This window comes from Herpailurus yagouaroundi, unplaced genomic scaffold (assembly GCF_014898765.1).
Source record: "Herpailurus yagouaroundi ecotype Mexico unplaced genomic scaffold, PumYag 213, whole genome shotgun sequence".
Lineage (NCBI taxonomy): Eukaryota > Metazoa > Chordata > Mammalia > Carnivora > Felidae > Herpailurus > Herpailurus yagouaroundi.
This window is the reverse complement of record NW_024412444.1, coordinates 9836891-9855494: the sequence shown is the minus strand read 5'-3', so window position 1 is coordinate 9855494 and position 18604 is coordinate 9836891. Positions and strand designations below refer to the sequence as shown.

At 39.3% G+C, this 18604-nt stretch overlaps 1 protein-coding gene across 11 annotated transcripts in view; it reads right to left on the bottom strand.

Moving 5' to 3' along the window:
* Window positions 1-11822, bottom strand: part of CFAP20DC (CFAP20 domain containing) — a 238572-nt gene extending 226750 nt beyond the window's left edge. For 4 of the 11 annotated variants that reach the window (XM_040454584.1, XM_040454589.1, XM_040454595.1 and 1 more), the window contains exons 1-3: window positions 11526-11822; window positions 9709-9798; window positions 6706-6799 (exon numbers count right to left, since the gene is read on the bottom strand). In XM_040454584.1, coding sequence (XP_040310518.1) covers window positions 6706-6799; window positions 9709-9798; window positions 11526-11546 — 205 coding nt within the window. In that variant the 5' untranslated portion in view covers window positions 11547-11822. Of the gene's footprint in view, window positions 1-6280; window positions 6322-6705; window positions 6800-9708; window positions 9799-11525 lie in introns of those variants that run through there. The other 7 variants (XM_040454590.1, XM_040454597.1, XM_040454586.1 and 4 more) reach the window with 4 other exon arrangements.
* Window positions 11823-18604: the final 6782 nt, after the last annotated feature.

Below are 18604 nucleotides of genomic sequence, written 5' to 3'. Positions count from 1 at the left end.
TGAAAATTCTCTAGGAACAGGATTTTACTAAATTTATGGAAAAAGTCAGCGAGGCAACCTGAGTTCTGGACTACAAAACCAATGTGAGACACCAAAAACGAGGCCAACTTGAATAAACCATCATTAATTAATCTCTCTCTTGCATCTTCCACTGATTTTTCTATTGCACAACGGCCTCTGTATGTAGAGCTGAGAGAGCACCTGGATAAATGAAATCAGTCTTCACAAAGGTCCCTAAGTTGTGTCCCACATCTCACTGAATCAGCACTGTTCTCTTCAAACACAAAGAGCTCCACATATAGGGCATTTTCCTATGAACATTTTTAGATCTGAAAGACACTTGCTCTTAAAAAAAGAAAGCTTTGTAATTCTACTTTCTCACATATAGAAGCCCTAGTTTCCAAAAGGCTTCACTTCTAAGATTAAAAGAAGTATGACAACACCATATGGTGATGATCTGACAAAGTAAAAAGTACTTTAATAACATTTGACATACACTGATCCTGTGTGTCAGAAATGCTAAATAAACTCCCTAGTAATTTTTTTTTCCAGTGGCCTAGTAAATTTAAACTGACTCTTCATGTCTACCTTATATTGAAAATCACTCTAACTAATGCTGAATGTGAACTACTAGTAGTCCAAAAATGCCCGAGTATATAAAAATTCATAAAAATCTAGTTTTTTACTGAAATACACAGGTTTCTGCAGTTTTCTAATCTGTTTTCTGCTGAAATTAATTACCTCTATTTTTAAGGGCTCAGGTCCTTTTTTCCTTTGAATATTTTCAAATGCATTTAACTGGTAAAACACCATTCATTTTTTTAATTTTTTTTAATGTTTATTTATTTTTGACAGAGAGAGAGAGAGAGAGAGAGAGAGAGAGCGCGCGCGCACGCGCGCGCATGAGTGGGGGAGGGGCAGAGAGAGAAGGAGACACAGAATCAGAAGCAGGCTCCAGGCCCCGAGCCATCAGCATACAGCCCGATGCAGGGCTTGAACTCACAGACTGTGAGATCACGACCTGAGCCGAAGTTGGATGCTCAACCAACTGAGCCACCCAGGTGCCCCAGTACACCATTCGTTTTTTAAGCAGTGGGTTTTATAGCTGTTCCCTCACAGCCAGTAACAGTTAGATGCCGAACACATACCTCACGAGTGTTTGTTTTACCGTCCAAGAGTTTGGGACTAGAACACCGCAAGGCAATCCTTTCCATATGTCCTGCTAAGTCACAGCTGAAGCTATTTCCTGGTTCCCAGCGTAGTCCCAGCACAAACAGCCTGCTAAAGTCCACTCTTCTACTTCAACCCAGAAGATGGTAAAGGGCTATGCCTCTGTTACTGGGCATTCCATATTCCTCGGGCAAATCAGAAAACCTTTCTGGGCTCTTTCACTTTCGTGTGTAAAACTGGGTTAATAAATTAGATCTGTACCTCACAGGATTATCTGTATGGATTAAATTAGATGTATCATTCAATAAAGATTTATTAAGCATCTACTACATGCCAGACTCGATGTGGACATTTTTGTAGTGACTAAGACAGCCATGGTCTCTGCTCTCTTGGAACTTCTATTCTAGTTCCAGGAAGAAGATCAGGGAGCAATGAAAGCATATAATCGTGGGTCGTTGGAGGAAAGAGGATGATGAGTGAAGGTTCTCTGGCAGAAATAACATTGGAATTCAGCTGAAAAGAATAAGCAGGGGTTGAGTGGGCAAGGCAGATGAAGGAACACATATTACAGGGAGAGGGAATACTCCATCATGTGATGAAAGAAACCATGGTATAATGGATGGATTGAAAGACCTAAAGGGCTGGTAGGAGAGTCAGAAAGGGAAAAGCAGCAGAAGGTAATTCTGGCAAATAGCTAGGATCTCAATCTTTCAGGACCATGAAGGCCATCCAAAGGATACAGGTCATCCCAAAATCAATGGGAAGCCACTCATCCATTCATTAATTTATCCCACACAGATTTATTGAATGTCTACTATGTGTTGGGCACTATTGTAGGTGAACAAAACACACTGAATTTCTGTGCTGGGGGTGTTTGCTTTTTGGCAATGGTGAGAAAAACAATTGGTAAAAAAAAACAACCTTAAGAAACAAACAGCATGTTAAATGGTGAAAGTACTATGGGAAAAAGTAGAGAAAGGTAAAAGGAATCAACAGTGTGTGGAAGGGATATAAATTACAGGGCAGATGGGTCTCTCACTGAGATGACTTTTTTTTTTAACGTTTTTTTTTTTTGAGAGAGAGAGAGCGCACGCGCGCACACGTGCGCGTGCACATGAATGGGGGAGGGGCACACAGAGAGAGGGAGACACAGAATCTGAAGCAGGCTCCAGGCTCTGAGCTGTCAGCACAGAGCCCAATGTGGGGCTCGGACTCAAATGGTGAGATCATGACCTGAGCCCAAGTTGGACGCTTAACTGCCTGAGCCCCCCCCCAGGAGCTTGGAGAAGATGACGTTTTAATAAAGGCCTAAAGGAGGGGAAAGGGTGAGCCATGCAGCTATTTGGCAAAAGAAAGCTCTAGGCAGAGGATTACCAGCTTATGCATAGGTGCTAAGGTGACAGGGCAGCAGGCTATGTTTGAAAACAGCAGGGAGACCTGTATGGTTGCAGCAGAGTTAACAACAGAAAGAGTAATTGGAGGTAAGGTCAGAGAGCTAAGAGGGCACCAAATACTGCAAGGTCCTACAATCTTTGGTTTTTAACCAAGAGAGATGGGGCGTTTTCAGGAGAGGAGAGCCTTATAGTTCAAAGTACTGCTCTAGCTGTGAAATTGACAACAAACTGTAGGGAGGAAAGTAAAAAAATACAGGGAGACCAATGAGAAGACAGCTGCATGAGACATTCCAAGCATGAAGTAACGGTAGCATTGGCGGGGACAAGAAGTAGTAGACTCTAAAACTAAGTTAAAGATAGAACCAACAAGATCTTCCTGATGGAAGGAATGAAGAAAAGAAAAATTGGACTGACATAGTTTTTTTGAGCCACTGAAAAGACAAGTTGCTAACAACTGAGATGTGGCTGTCTACAGCAGTACGAGTAATTTCTAGGGTTAAGCAGTCCAAGTAGAAATGTCATACTAGAAACTGAAACTACAAGTCTGGAGTTTGAGAGGGAAGTCTGATTTGGAAATAAACATAAGCTGGAGTAAGACAGAGATGGCATTTAAAACCATGAGACTAGCACCGATAACGAAGGGAGGAAATGCAGAAAGAGGGTAAAGGGTCAGGTCCACAGGCACTGCAACATTAAGCTGGGTTGAGGAGAAGAGGAAGAACCATGAAAGGAAACTAAAAAGGAAGATGAGTGAAGTAGAAAAGGAACTAGGAGGATGGGCATCCTGGAAGATGAGTGAGGAAAAGGGTGTCAACTTTATCAAATGCTGTTGATATGTTAAGCAAGATGAGGGTTGAGAATGAGCCACTGGATTCAGGAATAGAGAGATCACTAGTGACCTTGACAAGAGCATTCTCAGTAGAGTGGTGAGGTCAAGGCCACTGAAGGGTTTTAAACAGAGCAAGTCATAATGACATTTATTTTAGAAAGAATACCAAAATGGGAGTTGGGGGGAGGCCTGGGGGAAACCTCATAAAGATGACCTCATCCTCCAGAGCAGCTGAAACTCAGATAAACACAAGGCTTCAGGGATGCTGATCCCAAAAGACACACCATTGGATCCAGATGCCACTGGCAAAGAAAACAGTAATTTCAAACAAAAGCCTTAAACAGAAAGTCCTGGGACAGACCATCCAAATGATAAGTCCTGGGACAGACCATCCACATGTCCGCATGTGACAGAGCTGCTTCTCATAGGGGCAGCTCCATAGTGTGATCCAGGATGAAGAGTAGCATGGAATTATTTATTTAGTTAATCATTTACTTAAGTCTGGTTAGGAAGGTGAACTGGCTATAATCAGAAATTATGACCCAAATTGTTACAGTTTCTTAAAGTGGACTATTTAACAAACTTAACAAGCACCAACTATATATGATATGCTAAGTCAGGCGTATGAAGAGATGGTGCAAGATTCGTGCACTGGAGAAGTGTATAATCTGATCATTAATATCACATTTTCCTTTATCTGATAAGACGTTAAGTAAAAAACAAGCAAAACTCTGGCATTCAGAGATGCTCAAATATAATTCAGAAATATCATTACTTAAAATGAAAAGTTAGGGGCGTCTGGGTGGCTCGGTCAGTTAAGAGTCCGACTCTTGATTTCGGCTCAGGTTATGATCTTATGGTCATGAGATTGAGTCCCACTTTGGGCTCCGCATTGGGCGTGGAGCTTAAGACTCTCTCTCTCCCTCTTCCTCTGCCCCTCCTCTGCTACCACTCTCTCACATGTGCTTTCTCTCAAAAAAATGAAAATAATGAAAAGTTAAACATACTTACTTTTGTCATTAAACTTTTTTCCTAAGTACCTAATATAGTAGGAAATACATATGGGGTACCTAATGTCAAGTTTGCATAAATAAAGTGGATGTTTGCTCTTAAAATAGGAGTGTATAATGGTAACTGAATTAAATTTAGAAATGTTAATTGAAAGCTAATTCTCCATTCAAGACACACCATTTAAGTTTAACAACAGCTTCACTTAGAAGGTCATTTTATACTAGTAAAAATAGCTATAAAGTTCCGTTATCAAAAATTACAAATAATTAATCTTAAAGTCATTAGTACAAGGCAGACTCTGTAAACTGTTCCAGTTGTTATAGTACCACACATGCTACAGAAGAGCCAGATTAATTTTTAATTGCAGGGCATTGTACAAGAAATACATTAAAAGAGTCTTCTTCTGTTTCTTCCAGTTAAAACTATCATTTTTCCTTTTAAAAAGTAATTACAACACGTTAAATTTGTTTTATTTCTAAAAAAAAAAAAACCTTACATAAATGTAGGTAAAGGGAGCTTGTCTTTAGTCACTGAGCCTCTGGTAGAGGAGAAATCTTTCTCAGATCCAACTGAGAAAGGTTACCAGAAGTGATTTGATTTTATTGATAACATGATTATGTGCATAGATGCTAAGGGCATTACACAGAAGTACAGGCCAACAAGAGACCTTGGTTTAGAACAAAGTCATGTTCCTGCAAATCAGATATATCCATCTCACAAAGTCAATATCCTTAAAAAAGAGATGGACCATGTCTCCTGTAGTAAGAATAACCTACAGTTTCAGGCATATTTCTCTGGCTCACCTTACTTAGTTCACCTCATTTATAAGCATATACATTTTTGAGGAAATAATTAAAAAAAAAACTCTACTGTTTAAAAAAAAACAGGAACTATGAGGAAATCATAATTTTAAAATGGTAGCAAATTAATTAAAATTATTTCAAAAAGATTATCCCTTCTCTTTCAGGTTCTGTTTCTTATTTTAGAAAGAAACACTGGCAAACCATTTTAAAATTAATCACCTTCCATCTATAATTTCTATGATTTGGTTTATGTGTTAGAAATCTAAAATATACATGCAGTAGCTTGAAGTGGTAGCTAAAGCAGAGCCTGTGAAAGTTTGCGAAGCTAAATCAAAAGGAGAAAATCCAGTACGAAGAACAGATCTTTTCATAACTTTTTTTTTTTTTTGAGAGACAGAGTGCAAGTAGGGGAGAAGGGAAGAGGGAGAGAAGAAAGAATCATAAGCAGATTCCATGCTCAGCGTGGAGCCAAACAGGGGCACTTGATCCCATGACCCTGGGATTAAGACCTAAGCCAAAATCAACAGCTGGACATTCAACTGACTGGGCCATCCAAGTGCCCCTCAATCAATGTTCTTAATTGATAAAGGAACAGATAAGTAAATGATTAACATAAAAAAATAACTGGCTGCTTATACTTAATAAACCACCTGAAATCTATAGTTAATAAATACATAGCATAAAGTTGATGAAAATCTGATTAATCATTTTGAAAAACTATATTTCTTACATTGCCATCAGTTTAATCAAAGCCCAATTTGATAGGTGATAGAGTCCTGAATTTTAACCTTGGTTCTGCCAATAACTGGGCTTCTGATTGTAAATTCAGGTGATCTCTCAAGGTTCCTTCTGCTTTAAAATGCTGATCCAAATTTCCAATGTAAGAATTGAAAATCTACTCTTTGGGCTTTTGTTGAAACACATTTATATCTAACCATATTAAATATTAATATTCCTAATGGTATTATAAGTTGATGTGTCATTAAGTAATGCCTTCTATAGTTTCTTACACAACTTTTTCTCATGAATTCATTCCTATCATTTAGAACTCCTGGGTTTATTTCAAAGCTTACCCTTAACTCTCTGATTTCTTGATGAGGAGCCAACCTCAGTGTGTTCATTGCAAAAGAACCACTGTCAGGATTAAGAGAGTTAATAAATGTGAAATGCTAGGGAAATCATAGGCACATACTAATTACTCAATAACTATCAGTACTATGATAATCAATGGCTATCAAATAATCTTCTAAATCTTCTTAAAAACACTTCCAGATTTCAAACTAACATTGAAACAGAATATATGTATTTATATAATATTTATATATATTCAATACATATTATATAAAGCCTGGCAAAGGTTACTTCCTAAATTAAAAACAAGCCTATCACTTTAAGTAAACAGATGCCAGTAAAAATCAAACTAATGCCTGTGTAGTAGACCTAAAAGTATAACTTTAAGAATCAAATGTTAAGCTCTAATATTAAAAATCTTACTTACGGATTTGCTTATTCTCCTTTGGTAACTGGATTTTGTTTGTTTGGCTGCTGCCTTCCAGGACAAACACAAAGCTTTTAGCTTCTTTATCAAACTCCTGTAGAACAAAAATATAAACAATGGTATTTGGCTTCTATTATAAAATTGGAGCTGCAAACCCACAGAAAAAAAAAGTCCCAGAGTCAAATGACTTAAAAGTAGGCTCAGGCCTTGATGATACTTTCACCCTGAAATGTGCTGGGAACTGGACTACAGAAGCCACACTATGTCACTTGAAAAATCCTCTTGTATCAAGAAACTCTTCCTCCCAAACTATAAGAAGTTCCCCAGTTTCAGGGATTCCCACTACTAATTTAGTTTCCAGAGCTTAGTTACTCTTCCTCTCACTTTATTTATGTATTTCTAATGGCACAGGCTGAACATCACTGTGTTACAGTACAAAAAAATCATCTACGGGTGCCTGGGTGGCTCAGTGGGTTAAGTGTCAGATTTCGGCTCAGGTCACCATCTTGTGTTTCACGAGTTTGAACCCCGTGTCAGGCTCTGCGCTGACAGCTCAGAGCCTGGAGCCTGCTTCAGATTCTGTGTCTCCCTCTCTCTCTGCTCCTCACCCACTTGTGCTGTCTCTCAAAAATAAATAAACATTAAAAAAAATCATCTAACCTAAACTGTATCCAGTCCATAAGTTCCTTGGTGCCTGGCCATGGCTCATACAGAATTAATTATTGCCTTATTTTACTAGTGCCCTAATGTGAAGTTCTATGTATCACCTACTTAAAATCAGTATAAAGTGTTAACAATTAAGGTAACTTAAAAAAAAAAATCTAATGTAGGAGAAACATAAACAAAACAAAACCTGAAAATAAAAAGCCTCCTTATATGTGACAGTCCAATTTACATGACTTAAAGTGGGAATAGAAATTTTTTTCTATTTTTTTTGAAGCAAATTCGAAATCTGAGTATAAATACCTGTTATTTCACAGATCCTACCAATCTTCCATTCTGTATGTGTTAAGAAATGCATTGTAACTAATTGCTGCTAAGAATTAAATAACATTAAAATAAATCTGTATTGTATCCATCACAACAGCATCTCTCACGTATTTGAAATGAACACACATAGACTGAGTGTATTATTTATTCCATCTATACACAAGTTAGGCATATACTTAAAACCTTTCAACAGCTTACCCAAATCATCAACACAGTCCATAACCTGCCACGTGGTCTGGTCGCTGCCCAGTTTTTCAAAACTCAATCTCTCTCTCTCTCTCTCTCTCTCTCTCTCTCTCTCTTTTTCAATCCTGGCCTTAGTGGCCTTCTTGCAATCTCTTAAAAATTCTAAGCTCTCTCCTGCACAAGGAATTGGTATGTGCTTTTCCCTTTACTTGAAACACTCTTCTCTCTACCAGCCCCACACAGTATATAGTTAGCTCTCAGAGATCCAATGTCATTTCCTTGGGGAAGCCTTTCCTACACTCCCTGCTCTATACCGTCAGAGCATCTTTTAACTCTCATTCACAGTTCAGAGCTGTAGGATTTTAAGCAAGTTGCTTACTCTCTCTATGGCCTCAGTTTTAGCATCCAGAAAATTGGCATAAAGTACCTATCTCAAAAGACTACTGTATAGATACATATAACGTGCTTAATGCTGGACTTGGCAAACAGTAAGCACTCAGTTAACAGTAGCTTTAAAGAGTTTTCCATAGAACAAGGCCCACAGAAAGATATTCTTCTCTTTAGTTGTATAGGAGAGAAGAGAAAGAGAAAAGGATAAGGACGGATATAGGTTTTTAGATCTGGTGGCAGCAAGCTGAGACAGTTTCAATCTGATGGCATCAGTTTGTCCTGTGAAATGGGGCGTGAGGTCTTCTGGTGAGTCATTGAAGAGGGCCTGTCCTGGTTATAGGTTCGGAAGTAGGGGGTAGGGAGAATTGGTGGTTGAAACCCTGAAGATAATGAAGAAATAATCATTTTAGGGGCGCCTGGGTGGCTCAGTTGGTTGAGCATCCGACTTCAGCTCAGGTCATGGATCTCGGGGTCTGTGGGTTCGAGCCCTGCATCAGACTCTGTGCTGACAGCTAAGAGCCTGGAGCCTGCTTCGGATTCTGTGTCTCCCTCTCTCTCTGCCCTTCCCCTGCTTGTGCTCTGTCTCTTTCTCAAAAATAAATACACATTAAACATAATAATATCATTTTAAAGACTAAGAGAACATAAAAAGAGAACTTTCCAGGCTGTTCACGTTGAATTTATAGGAATATTAATCTAAGAGGCTATAGATATTTTCTCCAAAGTTATTGAGGAGCCCCAAAATCAGCTCAGAAAAGATAAATGACTGGGGATTCCGAGACGGTTGGCCTTCGTTAGGCAAGCACTATGAAAGAACAAAAAGCAAGGGCATTCAAGGTTTTGCCCAGGAAGTGACTGAAATTACAGACTGTGGATTCTGGGCTAGAGAGTAAAGGAAGTGAAAACAGAGAACGTACAAGCCTAAATAAAACTAAGCACAGGGGAAGTAGAAAGGCCAGTGGCCTAAAGGTCTCAATTAGATTGAAGAACAAATACAGTGAGTAACTGAGCAAACAGCCTTAAGAACTGAAGCTCGGGGGCAGAGGGGCATGTCTCAATGTCTTACTGATTTCAGAGGCCCTGCAGTTTGCAGTGATAAGGTCCAGGGCGTGACAGTGGCAGTGGGGGCTGACACAGAGCCCAAGAGGTTGTTAAGTGAAGAAATCAAGAAATTGGGAAGCACAAGGTTTGGAGAGATTTTCCTCACAAACACTGAAGTCACCTGAAACAACAATAGGACTTGGTTTACAGAGAAGGGTTATGAGCCCTGTGCCAAAGCCTTAAAGGACTGAGGAGTGGTTTCTGGGAGAGCTGCAGCCAACAGCATCATGAATGAACCAGTAAATACAGTTCTGAAACCTTATCAAGTCCCTTTTGTTATAACCTTCATTCTCATTTCATTCCAGGATTTAGGTGGCTCTAGCTTCCAGCACTTACTTTCCAAATCACAGAGGGACTGCCAAGGATCTTCCATTTTGCTCCAGGATTTTTGCCCTGAGCACTAAAGATTTCAACAAATGCACCTCCCTAGAAAACAAAAACATTAAACATGTTTAAATTATAGTGAAAGGCAGTGCTAAGGAGGAAATAACACCCACCACAGAGTCTATAACTGCTGTTCCAGGCATCTGTCTGTTGAGTAGATCTGGGAAGAAACATTACCCCTGTTATAACTCCTACATTATACCCTGATTGTACTTAAGCCACAACCATTCTGATTTGGGTCACCTTGGAGAAATGGTTTAAGGAATTTTTTTTCAAAGCACAATATACATTAAATTATGTTATACAAACCCTACAGTCTCTCAGTGTGGGGTTCCTTTATATGCCATGTATAAATCATGCTTACAAAACATTCTGGTCATGTCTGACTAAAGGGTTTAAACTCAACTCTAGAGCCAGGCTAATAAATTCTGATAAATTATCTGTGGCTACAAGCTTTTCAGTCATACTGACCAGAGCTCCAACACTAGCTTTGGCATTTATTAAATGTCCAACCTTGAGAGCTATTTAACTTCTTGATTCTCCATCTGTAAAATGGGTTGTTGGATTACACGAGATAGTAAATAGACCATCAAGCACAATACCTTGTGCATAACAAGGGCTCAATAGTGTCAGCAATAAATATTCAAAAAAGGGGCGAATCGAATATATTGGCACTGGTCAATAAAAAAGCTTGGGAAAGAGTGAGGGATGGGAGACAATTCTTGTTCTGAGCATTCCTAGATCTTTGCAGATATTTAATATAATTTGGAAATCTATAAAATCTGTACAAGAAAAATAGAGAATCATTTCTATAGACATGTGTTCCCTATTGTAAACCTGAGAATATGGAGGGCCATGCTTATGTAAAAATACTGAACACATAACTGAATATCCATAAGCTTTAATTATCAAAGAAAAGAATTAAGATGATTATCTCTGAGGAAGAGTTAATTGCAAGAAATTGAGAATCTGAAATGAAGACTAAATATGCTTTTCTTTTACAGTCTGTTTTAATTATAAGCAGCAGATGAGCAAAACCGTCTGATTTTTGTAAAGAATTTCCAGCTTTTAATTATTCCAAATAATATAAAGATATTTTGGCTTCTTAGTTTTAACACAGTCACATTAAGACACTTAATCTCTTACTTAGCCAGTATCATGTGCAAACTGTGTGTAGGAACTAATTACTATAAATTACTATAACTTCTGGAATTAGGTCATATATCAAAAAAAAATTTTAATCTGAGGCAGTTTTTTCCCTCCCTTTTTAAAGAAAGCTCCTTGTACCTCGAAAAATACTCCTCCTCTCTTCCTTCCGCTTTCTCTGATTTTACAAGTTTCCCACAGTGGGCATATGCTTTTTTATAGCAATATATTTTCCTTATATTACGTGAGATACCAGTGTGTATCAATAGCGAGAGGCACTTGGTAAAACTCAAGATTTATGGGCCCTGCCCTTTAGATTCCGGTCTAGGAGGTCTGGTTGGGGGTTTAAGATCTGCATTTTAATAAGTCACGGGCAATCCATACAGCTTGAAAAGAACTTGAGCTGACGACTGAACAAAAGCCAAATCACATGCCCAAACCTTGGCTCCCTTCTTCTTTTTTCTTTTGGAGTGAAGGCCACACTCATCCAGTACTTCCTCCGCACCCAGAAAAAGACCCAATTATGGGGGAATGGGGAGGGATCTTTGTCCTCACCCCGAATGCGAACTACCTCACCCTAGAGGAAAATACTATACACAGGTTGGAGAGTCGTTTCGGGTTACCTGGTACTCATTTTTGAACATTCCCGCAGGGGGCCAGGGGCTTGGGGGGCACGGAGTTCAGGGCGTCCAGGGAGTGGCGTGACCCTGATGGCTGGAAATCGGCGGGCCGGAGCCCCAGAGCCCGACAGCGGGTAAGGGAAGGGCTTCGTGCGTGGCCCCGACTCTTCTCAGCCCCTGGTCAGCTCCTCGTCGAGCCCCTGCCCCGCACCATCGCGACCCTCGCCTCAGGGGTGCCCAGGCATGAGACGGCGCAGCTGCCTGGGCGGGCTCCGGGCGGCCCCCTAGGGAGTGATTGTGTGCGTAACCTACGAAACAGGGAGCCCAACCACGAAGCCACCGAAAACCGCCCGCTCGCCCGGGAGAGACCAGCGCGCTCCCGCCGCCGCCCCGCCCCCGAATTCGATCGGAAAAGGGAGGGGCCGAGCGGCGGCAGCTATGGGGCCGCACCCATTGGCTCCCACGAGGCGCCTGCGCGTTGAGCTCTGTGGGCTTCTTGCCTATGGGCAAGTGAGAATACGCCGTGACGTCGACGTTGCCCTGGCAACCTAGGGACACTCTTAGAGTTGTTGGACCGCCCAACCCGTGACTTGCGCTCTGTAAGGTCATGACCTGTGTGTGCGGAAAAAGCCTAAAATGAGCCTGGTTTAAGAGCTACCACAGGTGCTGGACTCTTCTAGAAAACCTGTCGCGTCGGTTTGGTCTCCTTTATAACACCGTTAACTGGTAGGTTGCTGAAGGAAAGAGGCGTGGAATTGTGGAACCCTCACATGGCCTTTGGTTCGAAGGTTGCCAAACGTGGTCTCATTGAGGCAGTTATAGGGACTGCTAGCCCCTTTCATTGTTTCAGAAGGCCCAAGGAAGTAGAGTATTTTACTCAAAATCACTGCACATGTTAAAAAGCCAAGGATTTTTGCTCAAAATAATAACTACATACAGTATTGAGTCAGGCACTTTCCTAAGTTTAACTATTCAGTTATTTCATTTAGTTTCTAGGTCAGAACCACTCTTACAAGGTTGTTATTATTATCAGTCTTTGGCTCAGAAAGGTAAAATAGCTTGCCCAAGATCACGTGGCCAATAAGTGATGGAGCTGATTTGGTGCTCTTGTCTAATGTTGTACTCAAGGCTGAGTTAGCTCCTGGTATAGTGTTATTAATAACCAGGTACCACTCATGGAGCGCCTACTACAGGCCAAGTGCTTCACAGGTCTACAACTGTGTGACGTTAAGGATTAGTGTTCTTTCAGCTGAGAATATTTCATTTCAGCATTGATTAGGAAGTTACTCAAGGACATGATGTTACTTTGTAGTTATGACTAAGCCTGATACTCTAATTCACCAAAAAGTCTTAACTATTTGTGTCCCCTACAGTATGCCACCCACTGTGAATCAGGCACAGCATGAGAAAATGAATGCTGTCTGGACCTGCTCCTTATCAAGGCTAAGAAAACTGATAAGGAACAAACTTATTTCAACACACTAAGTCTAACACTAGGTGTGTACACAGGCAGAGGTGAGGCTGCCACATAATGTTGCAGTAAAAATATCTAGAATCCAGAATCCCTGATTCCTAGAGCTCAAACCTAGTTCAAGAAGTCTTTGGTTAGATTCTGTGCTGGATGCATTGGGAATTACGGCCAATAGACATCGTCTCTTGTCTTAATAAGACTTGTTATCTACTGGGGACATTTATTCACTTATCAGATGATTCCTATGGTTGTAATATATGCTAGACACTATGCCAAGAACTAGGTATAGAGGAAAGGCCCCATCTCTATGGAGCTTACACATTCAAGGGGATGAGACACAATAAACAGGTGAGTAAATAAATAATTACAACTTGTGATAAATCCCACGAATCTGGTGATAGGGAGTAACATTGGAAGGGCGTATTAGTTTCCTGTGACAGTTATAACAAGTTACCAAAAACTGGGTGCTTAAAACAACAGAAATGTATTCTCTCAAAGTTCTGGAGGACAGAAGACCAAAAATGAAGGTGTCAATAGGGTAGTGCTCTCTTTGGAAGCTTTAGAGGACAATCTGCTCCTTGCTTCTTCCAGCGTCTTGTGGATTTTAGCATTCCTTGACTTGTGACTGCATCTCTCCGGTCTCTGCCTCCATGGTCACAATGAATACCTTTTCTTTTTTTGTGTGTATATCTTCTCTCAGTATCTCTTACAAGGACTATTATGATGACATCTAGGACTCACTTGGATAATTCAGGTTTATCTCTTTATTGCATGATCCTTAACTTAGTCACATCTGCAAGACCTGTTTTCCAGATAAGGAAACATTCACACCTTCCAAGGGGTAGATGTGGGCATCTTGGGGGTTGAGAGGAGGTCCAATTTTTTGGCCTGACACAAACGGTGACTTTCACTATAATACAAAGAAGTTTTAGATAAGTGCCTTAAGAGAAGCAAAAAGTCAGTGTGAGTACAGGGGGAATCCAGGAGACATCTTAAGGCTTTTAACAATCTACCTGGGTCACTGAAAAGCATGTTGTAACAACAAAGCTGAAGAGAAACTCACAACTTTGTCCTGTGTTATTTTCTTTCTCTCCTTATCATTATCTGTATTTATTTGTTTATATGCTTTTCATCTGTCTTAAGTTATTAGAAGGTAAATTTGATGAGGGCAAGGATTTTTTTCTATGTTCATCATTATGTCTCATCTTCTAGAGTAGTGCTTGGCACATAATAGGTGTTTTGTAAACACATATTTATTGATTGAATTAAAGGAACCTTGTCCTTTCAAATTCACCATGTCCAAAATAAAACTTCTCCAGACCTGGGCCTTTTCCATCCTTCCCACTCTCACTAATACCAGAGTGCCTCCTGTATCCTCTCTTCCTGTGGCATAGCAGCCTCCAAGATGGCCTCCACTGATCCACCTCTTCTGTTTGTGTAATCTCCGCTGGGAAGTGTACTGGACCTAGTGACTCACTCTAATGAATATAGTATGATGCTGTTAGGTCATTTCCAAGAGTAGGTTACAAAAAGATATGATTGCCTTCTTGCTCAGCTGCTTTTACTCCCTTGCTCTGGTTCTTCTCCCTACTTCTGTCCTTATACAAAGAAATCAAGTTTCTATATTGTGAGTACCCCTGGAGAGGTCCATGTTGCAGGGAACCGATGTCTCCAGCCAAAAGTCAATGAAGACTTTAGGCCTGTCAGCAGTCACATGAGTTAGGTTTAGAAGTGAACCCTTCCCTGGTCAAGCCTTGAGGTAAATGCATCCCTGGTCAGTGCTTTCACTGCAGCCTTATGACTAAGCCAGAGTCAGAGGCATCCAGCTAAGTCATATCCTAATTTTTGACCCACAGAAATTATGAGGTATTTATTGTACACTAAATTTTAGGGTAATTTTTTTACATAGCAATAGATAAATAATACACTCCCATACCAATCCATCACCTAAACCTATTTATCTATCTATCTTTCCTCCATTGTAGTCTCTACTCGGATTTACCTATGATTTGCTCTTCCCTGAACTACTATGATAGCCTCCTAATTCACACACCATGTTGGCTTCCCTTCAAACCCATCTGCACATTGCAGAGTCATATTTATAACACACAAATCCAGTCATATCACTCTCTTGCTTCTAACCCTTTTGTGACTATAAACCTGTCTTCCTTTCCAGGTTCAATATATACAATATGCAGCCCCCTTCATTTCAGTTTCTTTTAGTTCTTCATGTTCAACATGTGTGCTTCCACTGTAGGGTGCTGATATGTTCTTTTGAATAGATTACTTTTGCTCCCTTTTTTCTTTGGTTAAGGCCTACTTCTGTCAACACAGAGTTTAGATCAGGGGTTCCTTTCTCAGGGACACCTTCTCTGATTTCCCTGACTTGATCAGATACCCCTATTTATAAGTTCTCATAACATCTTAGTACTTAGCATTACTGAAATAATTGAAATTTTGTTGTGTTTATAATATTGGCCATCTCTGTTAGACTGTCGGTTTCAAGAGAGCAGGGACCATACCTGTTTTGTTTACCCTTGCATTCCTAGGGCCTAGTATACTAGCTCAACCTTGTACCTGGTATAACAAAACATTAGTTCCCCTGGATGAGTGAATGAGGGAGGGAGGAGATGAAGGATGAATATAATCTTAAAAGACAGGCATAGGCTTTGGTGTAGAGAAAATAAGAAGAAAGCAGTTGAAAATATGTTAAAGTAAATGGGTGAATTAATAATCTCAGTTTATTGATGGGAAAGCTAGTTATGGAGGTGATTAATCATAGTGCATCAGTAAGTCTCTTTACTCAGGTGTTTTTTTGTTATTTTATCACTGGTTTATTCAATTTAAGGCTAGAAGAAACCAGTATCATTTACTTCAATCTCCCTATCTCCTTGAGAGAAAGTAATTGTCCACTGTCCAGTTGCCCAGGGATTGAGTCATTGGGTCATTTCCTGACCCTCCTAACTCCAACAAGTTCAGGAGATTTATAATTGGACTTTGATTAACAAATAAGGGATAGGGCCTGTCCAGGCAATAGGCATTTCAAAGATGCCTGACTCAGATCAAAGTTGTTTTGTCTATGGTGAAATCTACCCTTACCAGTGATACTGGTGTCTATAAAGCAAAATTAGAGTGTGTACTACTTTAACAATATGAACTCAAAATGAGAGCTAGGAAGAGACCCAATTTCACAATATCAGATGTTCTTGTTTGATCTGGATGAATGCAAGCCCATAACTAAACTCTTGGATTTGGCTATGACTTTAAGAATGGCTACCAAAATTCAGCCCTGACACCAAAAACAAAAAAAATAAACTAAAATAAACTTGGCTTAAGCCAAGTTATTTATGTACATTATACAGTGAAACATTTTCTCTAATTTCTACAGTTTTTAAAGAAGTCAGTACATTTTGTAATTGTGCTAAATTGATTAACTTAATTTGACAGCCTTAAGAATTAGGCACTATACAAGCTTTAAAGTATTTGTCTTTGTTCTACAAAGAAAGCAATTTGGTGGTGTATTAATGTTATTAAAGGATATTGGATGACATTTAAAATGGAATAGACTACTGTTTTTGAGGATGGTGGAATCTTTGTCAATGCCTTCAAGTTAGATGCTATGATTATCAATTTGACAAGAAATAGTATTCTTTCGAACTAAGAATATACAGTATTTACTACAATATAGTTGTAGCTTATATTTTGTTTGCAGTTCATAATCAAATTATTTGGCATAATGGGAAGGAAAAGATACTGGTTTGATGATCAAAGTTTGTTTTGCTGCACAATAATCTAGAAACATTTACTACTTGAAGAGTTATTTTATTCTATTTCCACATTATGGAATAACCTTATGAGTGACAATAATGCCAAGTTGATAGAATAATTTAAAAACTGTGACTATTTTATAGTTAAAGTAAGTTGAGAAAAATTAGTGATACCTGAGTCATCCATCTGACTTTTGATTTGAGAGTAGTGATGTCTTCTTTTTTCAAGAAGGTGGGGTGTAGGGAAATATTTTGAGGGTTTTACTGTTGATAGATTTTTTTTCCCCCCTCTCTGGTCGATGAGGTTCTAATGATACTTTCCTGCCTATACCTTTAGATGACCAAATACTTCAGAATTCATGTATTAACTTGAAATTTCCCAAACTAGCTACTACCTGATGATTTTCTCAGGGGGAAAAAAAACTATTCCAGTAGTTGAATATTTAGGTGTAAATACTTCTCTAAGATAGTTTTATAGAATAAGCACTTAGATTTAGAAAAATGTATATAGTTGTAAAATGCATCCTTGAAAGGATTAAATGAAGTGAGCTGATATTTTTTTTCTTTTTTTAAATTATTTTTAAATTTACATCCAAGTTAGTTAGTATATAGTGTAACAATGATTTCAGGAGTAGATTCCTTAATACCCCTTACCCATTTAGCCCATGTCCCCTCCCACAACCCCTCCAGCAACCCTCAGTTTGTTCTCTATATTTAAGAGTTTTTTATGTTTTGTCCCCCTCCCTGTTTTTATATTATTTTATATTATTTATATTATATTTATATTTATATTATGTTTGCTCCCCTTCCCTTATGTTCATCTGTTTTGTATCTTAAAGTCCTCACATGAGTGAAGTCATATGATATTTGTCTTTCTCTGACTAATTTCGCTTAGCATAATGCCCTCTAGTTCCAGCCACGTAGTTGCAAAGGCAAGATTTCATTCTTTTTGATTGCCGAGTAATACTCCATTGTATATATATACCACTTCTTCTTTATCCATTCTTCCATCGATGGACATTTGGGCTCTTTCCATACTTTGGCTATTGTTAACAGCACTGCTATAAACATTGGGGTACATGTGCTCCTTCAAAACAGCACACCTGTATCCCTTGGATAAATACCTAGTAGTGCAGTTGCTGGATCGTAGGGTAGTTCTATTTTTAATTTTTTGAGGAACCTCCATACTGTTTTCCAGAGTGGCTGCATCAGTTTGCATTCCCACCAGCAGTGCAGAAGAGATCCTCTTTCTTCGCATCCTTGCCAACATCTGTTGTTGCCTGAGTTGTTAGTGTTAGCCATTCTGACAGGTGTGAGGGGGTATCTCATTGTGGTTTTGATTTGTATTTCCTTGATGATGAGTGATGTGGAGCATTTTTTCATGTGTCGCTTGGCCATCTGGATGTCTTCTTTGGAGAAGTGTCTATTCATGTCTTTTGTCCATTTCTTCACCAGATTATTTGTTTTTTGGGTGTTGAGTTTGGTAAGTTCTCTATAGATTTTGGATACTAACCCTTTATCTGATATGTTGTTTGCAAATATCTTCTCCCATTCTGTCAGTTGCATTTTAGTTTTGCTGATAGTTTCCTTCGCTGTGCAGAAGCTTTTTATTTTGAGGTCCCAATAGATCATTTTTGCTTTTGTTTCCCTTGCCTCCAGAGACGTGTTGAGTAAGAAATTGCTGCGACTGATATCAAAGAGGTTTTTGCCTTCTTTCTCCTTGAGGATTTTGATGGCTTCCTGTCTTACATTTAGGTCTTTCATCCATTTTGAGTTTATTTTTGTGAATGGTGTAAGAAGTGTTCCAGGTTCATTTTTCTGCATGTTGCTGTCCAGTTTTCCCA